At 34.0% G+C, this 12,591-nt stretch overlaps 1 protein-coding gene across 1 annotated transcript in view; it reads left to right on the top strand.

Moving 5' to 3' along the window:
* RYR3 (ryanodine receptor 3) overlaps positions 1-12,591 on the top strand; it is a 305,744-nt gene that overhangs the window by 138,203 nt on the left and 154,950 nt on the right. The window contains exons 19-26 of the mRNA XM_087921834.1: positions 419-611; positions 5,869-6,085; positions 6,266-6,370; positions 8,235-8,338; positions 9,578-9,661; positions 10,292-10,451; positions 10,993-11,140; positions 12,215-12,420. Of these exons, the coding sequence (XP_087777960.1) occupies positions 419-611; positions 5,869-6,085; positions 6,266-6,370; positions 8,235-8,338; positions 9,578-9,661; positions 10,292-10,451; positions 10,993-11,140; positions 12,215-12,420 (1,217 nt within the window). The remainder of the gene's footprint in view (positions 1-418; positions 612-5,868; positions 6,086-6,265; positions 6,371-8,234; positions 8,339-9,577; positions 9,662-10,291; positions 10,452-10,992; positions 11,141-12,214; positions 12,421-12,591) is intronic.

Raw genomic sequence — 12,591 nt, 5'->3', positions numbered from 1 at the left:
TTTTAACAACTGGTTTTCCAAACTGCTTAGAATGTTAATAACTGGTTCTAAAGAATAGGTGCAAACCTGGAGAATCCAACCCCTGCCTGCAACCATATGATTTTTATGGTTTTCTTTAAAATATTCATTTATGTGTGCCAAGAATGGCACTATAAAATTATGAGTATTCCATTTAAAAGATAATTGCATCTTGATCTGTAATACATAACTACATTCGTAGAGTACACACACACACACACACACACGTTGTCTGTAAATTTGAATAATATTCTCAAGCATTTCTAATATTTTTCACTTTTTACTCTTGCAAAAATGATTTATTTAATGTGAAAAAAAATGTTTTAAATATCATAGAAATTTCACAGTTCTTCCCCAGGATTTCTTAGATCATTTTCTCCATTGATTCTCTGCTTATTAGGTCGAATATCCAGGGCTGTTGCATCTGTGAATCAGCATTTATTAGCATCTGATGATGTGGTCAGCTGTTGCTTGGATTTAGGGGCACCTAGCATTTCTTTCCGTATTAATGGACAACCAGTGCAAGGAATGTTTGAAAACTTCAATACTGATGGGCTTTTTTTCCCTGTGGTGAGCTTCTCAGCTGGTGTCAAGTAAGGAAGATTCTTCTTTTACATCAACAGTTGCAAACAGTTGTATTGAATATTGTTTAGTAGGGTTAATATACTCTCAGATAGTTTACAGTTGTCAATCATTGTCAGAAAATCCAGATTTTTTTTTTAAAAAAACAGAATATGGAGAACGAGAGAGAATTTTGACACTGCCTATTTTTGGTTTGGATTCCCCCAAATCTTATACTAAATGAACTCATTATGAACTGTTGGGCTTTTTCATGATCCATGTGAAATTATTCACTCTCTCTTATATATCACTGAAGAACTGCTTAAAGATAATACTATTTTTCTTTGGCAGTAGTGACAAGAGGTCAAGTTCTCTTCTGACATACAAACAAACAATGATACATTGGTATGGTGTATGATTTATTAATCTTACCTTTCCTATATTCTTCCCTTAAACAACATTCCCTTTAACATTCCCTATTATTTAGCCATATGCTATAATAACAGTAATTGAAAACTATATTGGATTGTTTCCTATTTTATTTTCTATTTCATTCTATGTACAGTTTCTAGCCATTCTTTATGGTGGGTACGAGACAATCTATAGTTTTCCAGATAATGCTAGATGGCAGCTCCACTAATTTACCCAATAGTGCGGGAAGCTGAGAGTTTGATAAGAGCTAGCAAGCTAAAGTTCCCCAATCCTAATTTTTTCCTGAAACTTGCCAGTCTAGAGTTTAGAGCATCAAATGGTGTGGTTCCATTTTAAAAATATTTTCTATCCTTTATACTTCCTAATATGGCTTCCTGTGGCCTATATACCAGCATACAATGGGTAGTTTTACAGAATGGATTTTCAAGCATTTCTGGTAGTTTTAGGAACAGTTTGCTTTAACAGAAGTAAACTTTGGTAACCTGCTCAGCCCAGAATATCCCTCTTAGACATCATTCTAAGAGCCATGGGGGCACAGTGGTTAGAACACAGTATTGTGGGTTACTTCTGCTGACTGCCGACTGACAGCAGTTCAGCAGTTCACCAGTTCTAGTTTTACTGGCTCAAAGATGACTCATCCTTCCATCCTTCTGAGGTTGGTAAAATGAGGATCCAGGTTGTTGGGGGCAATATGCTGACTCGGTAAACCAGTTAGAGAAGGCTGTAAAGCACTGTGAAGCAGTATATAAGTCTAAGTGCTATTGCTATTCTCTTCAAACTATGTGGCTTCTTAAAGTGATAGACGTGTAGCCTAAGACACATTTTTTAAACCCCTCTCATAGTTTCTCACCAGACATGTTTATTACATCATTGGATAGAAAATGTAAATAATAGACTTTTTGGTCCTTAGAAAAACTGAGTTCAAAAGGAAATGTCTGGAGAAGGAATAAGGTTTAGAATAAACTAGATTCCAAGGGGAAAATGTGATTTGGTGGGGTGCATGGGTGTGCACGTCAAGGAAAAGCAAAGTTCAGTTGCTTTTTGAAAAAGCACTTTTGGGACAATGATCGTGTCACACTTGCTGGCCTTTTATTGGGCTTGCATGATAGCAGTCAGATAAGGCCACAAAACACTTCTTTGATTTGGTAACAGGAGTAATATGTTGAAACAATTTTTTTTTCTATTTAAATATAGATCATTGCCCAATCCTAAAACCTAGCCATTTAATGTCCATTCCTGCACCTAATATATTTAGATAGCAAATATCCCATTTTCTTGAAGGGTGGTTAAATATTTATATGGAATGCCAATTACTTTCTTTGATAGAAATATTCCTGAGGAAAATTTATTTCTGTGTTACTAAACTTAGTGAATAACTACGTCATTTCTCAACAAAATGGCATCTGTCTGAAATAACCTCCATGCAGAAATTTTCAGTGTTATTTTCGAAACCAGGTTTACTCTGGTAAGCATATTCACTAAGGAATTATTTTAAGCAATTGACTTCCAACATATTCGTAAAACCTTTACTGGAAGAATATTATTATGATCTCCAGAGAAATAGTTGCTTTTGCCCAAGCTGCAGCAAAATGACACCTTAAAGATTAATATCTTTATTAGCGTATAAGCTTCTGTAGCTTATATGTTCACGAATCCAATATTATATTATATAAAAATATATGCCTCAATAAATGTTTTTCTCATCAACATGCCATAGAATCTTTTATTGTTTTTGCTAATAATAAACTGAGTAAAATAAACCCAATCATAGCTTAAATTAAGAAGCAGGACTTTGATGTATGATTTCATACTTTCAGTAGAAATTGCATAGGTTTGCAATTATGTGACTGAAATTAATAGAAATTATATGCTAATTAAATTAGAACTTAAACTTGTAAATACCTGCTTAACTATGGCAGATAAAATGTGACTCCATAGTGGAGATTGGCAGAATACTAAAAGAGGTTTGGAAGATATCTCCAGGGAATTTTCCCTTTGCTATTGACATTAGCTGGGTTTTTCAGTGGCATTTTGCTTTCTATTGATCTATACATTTTGTTTACCATACATAAAAATTACAGTGATTGTTGGGCAGGTATAGGTTTTGTGTTTCTGGGAAAGCATTTAAGTTTAGGTAGATAAATGCACTGTGTGTTGAAAAATCAAGTGAAAGAATCTAGCAGATACATCAATCTCACTTGCTGAAAGAAAATATAACAGTCTAGATGTGTTGACATGAAAAGTCAACATCTTGGAGATAAATGCCTTCTGTCTTTTATAATTGAACAGGTGGCGTGTTAAATAGCGATGCTGGAAGGTCTTCTATCTAAGACTCAACATAGTGTTGCAGGAAAAAAGTTATATATTTGACATGAAATATCCTCTAGAAATGTCCTCACATCTGCTCAGGCAGTTAGCAAACAAGCCTAATAAGATGTGTTGAAGGGGGTGTTCTGATCATTTGTGTCATTTCTAGTAGTAAACAGATACTTTTCATTAAATATTATTATAAATATTTGCATAGTTGTGCTTTGTAGTCTTGTGCTTCTCTAATGAACTCATAGTTTGCAAGAGAATATTAGTTTCAATATACATGTCTTTTATTTTGTGTATGAATAACAATAAAGAAGTTTATTATGGAAATCATAATATATTTTAATTTTCTGGAAATCTCATTATATATAATGTTCTTTTAAAAGGTTACCATCTCAGAAACAACAACAAAATAACAGGGTATCTAATTTTCATGTATATTTTAGTATTACTAAAGTCTTTACTTTCTCTACTCAAAGAAAGTATGCCACATATTTTCACTATTGTTCAACATACACTATTACTTTTACAAAGAATGTGTGGCACATTACATAGTAATTAATTCTATTTTATCATATTAGCTGTTCTGGAGCACAGTATACTTTAGCAGACCTATGGAATCAAATTCTGTAGGGAGTCCTGTTGATAAAATTCTTCATGGGCTTGGATGCAGAGGGACCATGACAAGCAATTTAATTGATTCTTGAGATCATATTTTAGGTTAAATTCATCATGGGTGAAACATTTTGGATATTTAAATACAAAGCAGAAAAATTCTAATCTCAAACATACTTCTACCTTATCTCTATTCAGGTTACGAGCCTTGTCAGACAATGAGAATGTCTGAAAATGTAGTGCAGGTTAGTCAAGAAAACTATTGGCCAATCAAAAATCATGATCTTGATGACATGAAGATTCCATGATGAACTTCCATTTGACAACAATATTTAAAAGACAAAGAGGAAGATTTTCTAAATTTCTGTTAATCTGATAATGTCAGCATCTTTGCTTTGATAGGTCACACATTTCTATCCCTCCAGAAATCTATACAAATAAATAGGATTCTTCTGAATACTTTTTCTTGACCCCTATCTGGATAAGCTAGTATTCTAGGCATTCCCAAAACCTCTGATTCTCTCCTTCAAGCCTGCCTGGTCTGATAAAGCTAAAATGTATGAAGAACGGTTGTAGGAACTGGATATGTCTAGTTTAATGAAAAGAAGGACTAGGGGAGACATGATAGCAGTCTTCCAATATCTCAGGCTGCCACAAAGCAGAGGGAGTCAAGCTATTCTCCAGAGCACCTGAGGGTAGGACAAGAAGCAATGGATGGAAACTAATCAAGGAGAGAAGCATCCTAGAACTAAGAAGAACTTTCCTGACAGAACAATTAGTCAGTGGAATGTCTTACCTCCAGAAGTTGTGGGTGCTACAACACTGGAAGTTTTTTAAAAGATGTTGGATAACCATTTATTTGAAGTGGTATAGGGTTTCCTGCCTAAGCAGGGGGGTGGACTAGAAGACCTCCAAAGTCCCTTCCAACTCTGTTATTCTATTCTATTCTAAATGCTGTCTTGACCTATGTCAACTCTCACTTATCATAAACTGATGAGATTCTGTGGAAATATCCAAGCCTTCAGCATTACAGTCTCCAGCTTTTGTTTTTCCTGATTGTCTCCATCTTAGCAACATCTTCTTATCTTACCTCGCACTTCATATTGGTTGTGTCTGCAGCAGTTATGCTATGAAGGCAAACACCAACAGTTATGTACACAAGTTAATTTAGCCACATGCTGAGTTTCAGGTTATTGTAAGGAAATAATTCTCCAAAGTGTAGGGTAGGATGAGGTCAAAGTAAGATGAGAAGATTGAGAGTTTCATCAGGCAAGTGTGGCTGTAGTGCCAGAAGAGAAACAACTGTAGAAAATCATGAAATATAAATGTGAAGTAGAATGACTTTGTAAAAAGAAGCAAAGACAGTACCAATACTAATAAGTACATTAGGGGCAATCCCAAAACATCTGGAGCATCAGTTGAACACCACTGTGATTGAAATCACCATCAATCAGTTGCAAAATATAGCTTTACTTCAGACAGCTTACATTCTGCAACAATATCTTTATCACCATCAAACAACAACATTTGTCTATCCCCGGTCATTGGGAAAGACTCAAAGATGGATAAAAATGACAAATCCAGTATAAATATCTGGCTCATTGTTCAACCAAGTGCAATAATAACAACTTAGAAAATTATTTAGAATAACTTAGAAAAAAACTAAGAAAATCTGTGCATTGACAACATTTCCAGATGTTAAAATATTGTTGCAGGGTGTAAGCTTTTCCAAGTAAAGGAAATTAAAAACAAATTTAAAATAATAAAGTGTATCTCTTCACTTATTATCTGTAGTTAAATGGCTTGCAAATGGGTTTTTGAGATAAAAGGGATTTTTTATAAAGAATTACTTGAGGGTGGTGGCCTATGATAACTTTTTTAAAAAACCTTCCCAAATATTACCCTTTTGTTGTATTTCCATTTCTTTAGAGTGCGTTTCTTAATGGGTGGCCGCCATGGAGAGTTTAAGTTTTTACCTCCTACTAGCTATGCACCTTGCTATGAAGCTTTGCTTCCAAAAGAAAAAATGAAATTGGAACCAGTAAAGGAATATAAGAGGGATTCTAAAGGAATTAGAGATTTGCTTGGTACTACTCAGTTTCTTTCCCAGGCTAATTTTATTCCTTGTCCAATTGATACCAACCAGGTAAGTTTAATTAAAATATCATAACACATATAATGACTGAACATTTAATTTATCAGGATATCTTTATTTAGTAATAAACCACATTTAGATTTTATTATGTTATGTGATCATTAATGAAAAACATGGAGGATATTGCTGCAAAAAATTTCCTTGATAAAAATTTACATATTTTCTTCATAGATTGTTTTGCCTTTCCATCTTGAAAAGATTAGAGACAAGCTTGCTGAAAATATTCATGAACTCTGGGGAATGAATAAAATAGAACTTGGTTGGACCTATGGCAAGGTATACTTATGAAGAATTCTTGTGAGAAAATCACTCATTGCTTTATTTTATTACAAGAAACAAATATATTCTTGACACAATAATAGTGAAGGTTACTTTTTAATTACAAAGTTGAAAAGAGAAGAATTGTGTCATGGGGAAAAACTTCATTATTCTTCCTTTTCCAAATACAAAACCAAGGTGTTACATAAAACGGAATTCAGGTTTGAGAAAATTAAAATAGCAATATATTTTCTCTGAAACAAGACAATTCTCATTTCTTTGTAGTCAGCTCTAGAGCCTCCTTCAACAGATCTGGAGAATAAGTAGTAGTAAATAACTAAGGGAAAATTGCAAATATTTTTACTTCATCACATAATAATACCAATAATCTTTGAAGTATGAGACCATAATTTATTGTTAGACTATAACAAGAGTCTGTAACTTTAAGACAGCCATAAGTGCAGTTTTCAAGGTCTGCATAGGGAAGTAAGTCAGGAACCACATGAGTTATATTCACTAGACCAATAGTCCTACATGGGAGACAACTTGAGAATTCCAGAACTATTGACTAGGTTTTGGAAAATTAAAACATCAGCAGAATGGCATTAAGACCGACATGAAAACTGAATGGATGTATTCTCCATGAACTGAGCTCGAAGTAAAGGCATCTTGTGTCTTCTCTGGAGGCAGAGGAACTTCACACCATTTTTATTTTCCCTGCTTCTGCTTTTAGCTAAAGCATACCTATAATCTCCATTCCAAGATGACATTTACTGATTGCAGTCTCAAGTTTACTTATTGGCAGTCCTGTGGAATATTTTACAAAACAAAAAGATGGAGCTTTAGTAGCTGGAACATTCGGGGGAGGAAAAATGCCCACAATGGCAGGGTAATAAATAAATCCAGTTTATGGCTTACGGATTGTTACAGCCATAAATAGAGGTTACTTGCAACCTACATGCCTGATAAGAAACTTCAGATCCAAAATTTTTGCTGAGGTCACACTTATAAGTTCTTCTCCTTCTATGAATTGGGCCAAATTTTGGTCATCTTGTTGTTGTTGTTATAGTTGTGGCCTTCTTTTACAGATTTGATTAATTGCCATCAAGTCATTTTCAACTCCTAATGATCTCATAGAAAATTTCTTTCCACGATCTTTTCCTAATGCATGCTAATATTATTTTTCAACTTTCAACTCCCCCTCATTTTCGTCACTCTAAATAGGGTTCACTATATCCATCTCTAACAAATCGCCATTCCTTACAGCCAGTTCTGCCTAGTTATTGCTGAGCCCATGTTATCTGCCCAGGGAAGCATATAACATAAAATAATAAACAAACAAATAAATATCTTCTCCCTTGAAGTGTCCATTTTATTGATGCTCCTTCCCAGAATTTCAAAGGTTCACACATCCAGTTGTCTTAAAGTTGCTTTAAATAATTATAAGTCAAGAAGAAATGCAGAATATTATGAGATATCAAGGTTTAGTTCTAAAAAAACACCAGTTATATCTAGGCTATACAATAAGTCATACATTTTCTGTGGTAAGAATGCTCAAGTATAATTTTGTGCTGCAGGTACAATTTCTCCTGGTATGTCCAACTGCACGTCACTTTTTGAATAACAGCTGGGCAATGCAGGTCGTAATCCCAGAATTTGCTTCAACACATATCCATAGCTTGTAGAATAAATATCTAGTTTTCCAGTGGCCATGCTGACACGATGGGATGGTAATCCTGTCTTAGAGACACCTGATTGAGGAAAGCTGTTCTGCTTTAAAACTCTGATGGATGACTGTGGTTTATTTGCAGAAATAAAGGGTCTATTTTTGTTCAGCAGAAGTTGCTCTAAGGTTACTTACGGTCTCTTTCATATATTGTAGATACGAGATGATAATAAAAGGCAGCATCCTTGTCTGGTGGAATTTTCAAAATTGCCTGAAACAGAGAAGAACTATAATCTGCAAATGTCAACAGAAACTCTAAAGTGAGTCACAAAACAGAAGGAAAACTATTCTGTAAGGTCTATGGAAATTCTCAGTCATCCAGGTCATGATTGTCCCAAAGGTGCTTTTTCAAGAGCCAACAGGACTTTATTCTATAAGATTTAATTCCATGGGAAAGCATTCTGTTTCGTTCCTTTTTATGGGCTGTTTCCAGACTTAGCCATTGATACAAATTAGTCCTGACAAATTCATCCTTCTGATTTCAACTGATCTGGATTTATCAGAAAGGATCTGGAAATTGCATCTAAGAAATAGACTGGAAGGGCACCTGCGTACAAGATAATAGTGGAGGAAGATTTATTTTTTCATGGCAGCTCTCAAGTATTCATTTTTTATACAAGAAACTACCAATAAGTACCAGGGCTGTAGGCTAGGCAGAAAAGTTGAAAGTATCCTGGAAAAGTACTATAGCAAACTACTTTGGCACTGTTGCCAGAGCACAGCATGGACTTGTCCATGAAATCACTATGGAATGTCCATGGAATTGACCACAACTGAAGGAACTTTAACAAATAATCAATACATTTACTCCCCATTAGCATTATTCAAGAGAACAATTGATTTTGAAGTTTTTTCCTTAATTTTTGAAATGGTAAATTTCATTTTTGTTAGTTTTTTTATCTTAATTTTTTTTCTACATAAGATAACATATTTGATAAATATTTCCATTTCATTCACAATTAAACCTGCACATTCATTTCCCTGCAAGTATTCATTAATTTCAAAATCACATCATCTTCTTTCAGATATATTATATTCTTCTCTTTCCTGCTAGTTTGCCTGAGAGACAACATATCTATCTCTTCTTTTATTCCCATTATAATTTCATGATCTTGAACATGTACTCTGCATATTCACAATTGTAATCTTTCATATTCTGTGATCGTCATCAAGATCCATTAATATTGACCTCTACTATCCATTATAACTTGATCAAAAAGAGTTTGTCATGATGTTTTTTTAATAAGATAGAGAAGGCATAGGGTAAATGACTAGCCTTAACTGTAGCCATACCATGTGCAGCATACTTTGCTAACAGTATGGAAAGGTGTTTGGCATCCAAAACATCTTAATACTATTGCATGCAAACTAAAATTTCTAATATAAAGGCTCCCTTGCAACAGATGTTTGCCTTATTCCAATAACTAGGATGCAATATCCTGATGCATATATAGAATGCATGCTATACTTATATTTTATAATTGATTCTATTTTTATAGAACTCTTTTGGCCCTTGGATGCCATGTTGTTCATGTAAATCCAGGGGCAGAAGATGATCTTAAGAAAATCAAGCTTCCTAAAAAGTAAGCTCATTTATAACAATGATTGCCACAAGTTGTTTTATGTGAAGTTTTTCATGTAAAGTATTAAACATAGAGCAATCATTAATTAACTATATGTTTCTGGTTACAAGCAACTTTTTGTGGTGCTGTGTCTTGTGGATAAGAATAGGCAGTAGGACATATTGTTAATGCCAAGTCATGCTGTTTAATAGTTCACGTCTGCAGCTGATGGCATGGCAGTTAAAATGGCCAAGCTATAGGGTTTATTTAACCATAAAAGGTGTTCAAAATTTAAAAATTAGTAATCGGATTCACAACCCCACGATATACATTGGAATTGTTTATTTACTTGCAACAGGGATTCATAATCTTATTTTCTACAGAGTTATTTGTCCTTATTTGGAAGAATATGAGGGATGCATCATTATTGATCTGTGGTAACTATACACCAAAAGTATCTCCTTCTCTTAGGAATGATTTAGTTCATATGAATTTAGTATGAAAGAAGATAGAACAGATTGATTTGGATTTAAAATTCCTATTAATAATTAAAGTAGATTAAACATTTACTAAATTATAGATGTACACAGAATATTCTCAACAGCTCTTTGATTAATTAAAATGTAGGTCCATCTTTTCTCTGGTTTACAGTTACATGATGACAAATGGGTACAAGCCAGCTCCTCTTGATCTTTCTGAAGTTAAACTGTTACCTTCGCAAGAAATATTAGTTGATAAACTTGCAGAGAATGCACATAATGTTTGGGCAAAAGAAAGAATAAAACAAGGCTGGACCTATGGTATTCAACAGGTAAAAATTACCTCAAGAAAGATTTCAAATAAAATTTTGATAATTATAAAGGAAGGACCATATCTAGCTGAAGCAATGTTATTGGGTAATATGTTTATTTCTTAATTAATACTTAATTCTTGACAATTATTGTACATATCTGAAAAACCTGGAGTTGTGTGTATTATAGTGTATAGTAGGATGGCCTGTATAATTTTTTTTTCACATTTAGTCTGTCTGTGTTTTGGAGCATATATTATATTTATTTATTTAATTCAGTTTAAAAAAAACCAGTTCGTACATGACTCTGTATAGAAAAACAAAAGATACATAATATATAAAATAAAAACTTTACATTGGTTCATAGAATGGACTCCAATGTAGTGGTACAATCAATAGTCATTTGGGGAAGAAAAGTGAAAGAAAGTCCTGTTCAAAAACTGAATATCTCTTCCCTTAATAATTATACTCCTAGAAAATAGAAATTAAAGTATTAAAATGTACTGCTCTAAATTGCTCTGTGTAACTTGAATGCGATATCTGTTGCACCTATTCTTCGTAGGATCTTAAAAACAAACGGAATCCTCGGCTGGTTCCTTATATGTTATTAGATGAACGCACTAAAAAATCAAACAGGGATAGTCTTCGTGAGGCTGTTCGGACTTTTGCTGGATATGGATATAATATTGAGCCCCCAGATCAGGAAATAGGTATGTCAATAAATATTTTGTTATTAGCATTTTTGGAAGCACTAAAGTATTTGTAACATGTTTTTGTGTTCCTTTAATGTTCAAAAATACTCTGTAGGATTTTTCACTATGTTGATGTTTGAGGAGAAGAATTTATTTACCCCATGTGATGTCTTTTAAACTTCATGTTGGCACTCATGAATGAATGGGTCATAAGAAAAAGAAGAAAAATCTCTTCAATAATTGCCGTAATCTTCTTTCCCCAAGCCAAAATCAAAAGTGGTATTCAGCAGGTTCTGACCAGTTCTGGAGAACCGGTAGCAGAAATTTTGAGTAGTTCGGAGAACTGGCAAATGTCACGCCTGACTGGAGATTTTACAATATCCTTCCCCTGCCACGCCCACCAAGCCACGCCCACAGAACTGGTAGTAAAACAAAAAATGAATTGTGAAATTCAATTGTGAAATATGTGAAAATAATTTTCACATGGAATGAATGCAGCATTTTTCCTTACTGTGGTTAATGAAAGTTTGCAATTTCACAGCCCCTCTTGACTTATTTGCTGTGTGTGCTATCTTATCTTCCTTTCCAAATCTAGGTTTCTTTGTTTGTTTGTTTGTTTTACTTTGAGAAAAAGGAAAGACAATGAGAGGAAAAAAGAAAGTGCAGAGGCTATGTGTCATAATTCAAGAAAGAATAGCTAAAGGGAAAAAGCTTTGTTTTTCTGAAAAGCGTTGCCTCTCTAAGAGGAGCAGATGTACTCGAATATTAAAACACCTTCACTCCAAATTTTAATTTCTACCAGTGACACATTTTTGCTTTCTGTAACATATATGTTTATATAATTACCATACCAAATATAATTACTTACAATAAAAGTAAGCAATTATTCTCTGGCTGCTTCAACATTTTTTTCCCTTGAGTACAAAAACCTGGTGTGTAAGAGCATCTGGACTGGGGGTCAAAAATGTCAAGATGAGAGTTTAATCACAATGTTGCAGCCCCCATTTTTTTCTTTTTTTTTGACATTCTCCCCTAGGTGCCCCTTTCTGATATGTTCAGTTATAATAACTTTTTGCATTGTATTTTCCACAGCTGATCAGACAGTAGAAAAAGTGAGCATTGATAAGATTCGTTTCTTCAGAGTGGAGAAATCTTATGCAGTTGAGACTGGAAAGTGGTATTTTGAATTTGAAGCTGTAACTGGAGGAGATATGCGTGTTGGATGGGCAAGACCAGGCTGCCAACCTGATATAGAACTAGGAGCTGATGATCAAGCATTTGTATTTGAAGGCTCCAAAGTTAGTACATTTAATTATAATTGGCTGGGTTTATACAGCATAGGTCAGTTCATAGAGTTTTGTCATGGGTACAATTACGCATTCATAATAAATCCAATCCATTGTGGGATGAAGCATATAAAGTTTTAACCTCCAGTAGGCAAATTTGTTTTTAGTTACAGTGCCCAAGTC

This window comes from Pseudonaja textilis, chromosome 1 (genome assembly GCF_049901715.1).
Source record: "Pseudonaja textilis isolate UNSWEBS1 chromosome 1, rPseTex1.2, whole genome shotgun sequence".
Taxonomy (NCBI): Eukaryota; Metazoa; Chordata; class Lepidosauria; order Squamata; family Elapidae; genus Pseudonaja; species Pseudonaja textilis.
Note: the sequence above shows the minus strand (reverse complement) of the source record. Positions and strands in the feature narration are given on the sequence as shown.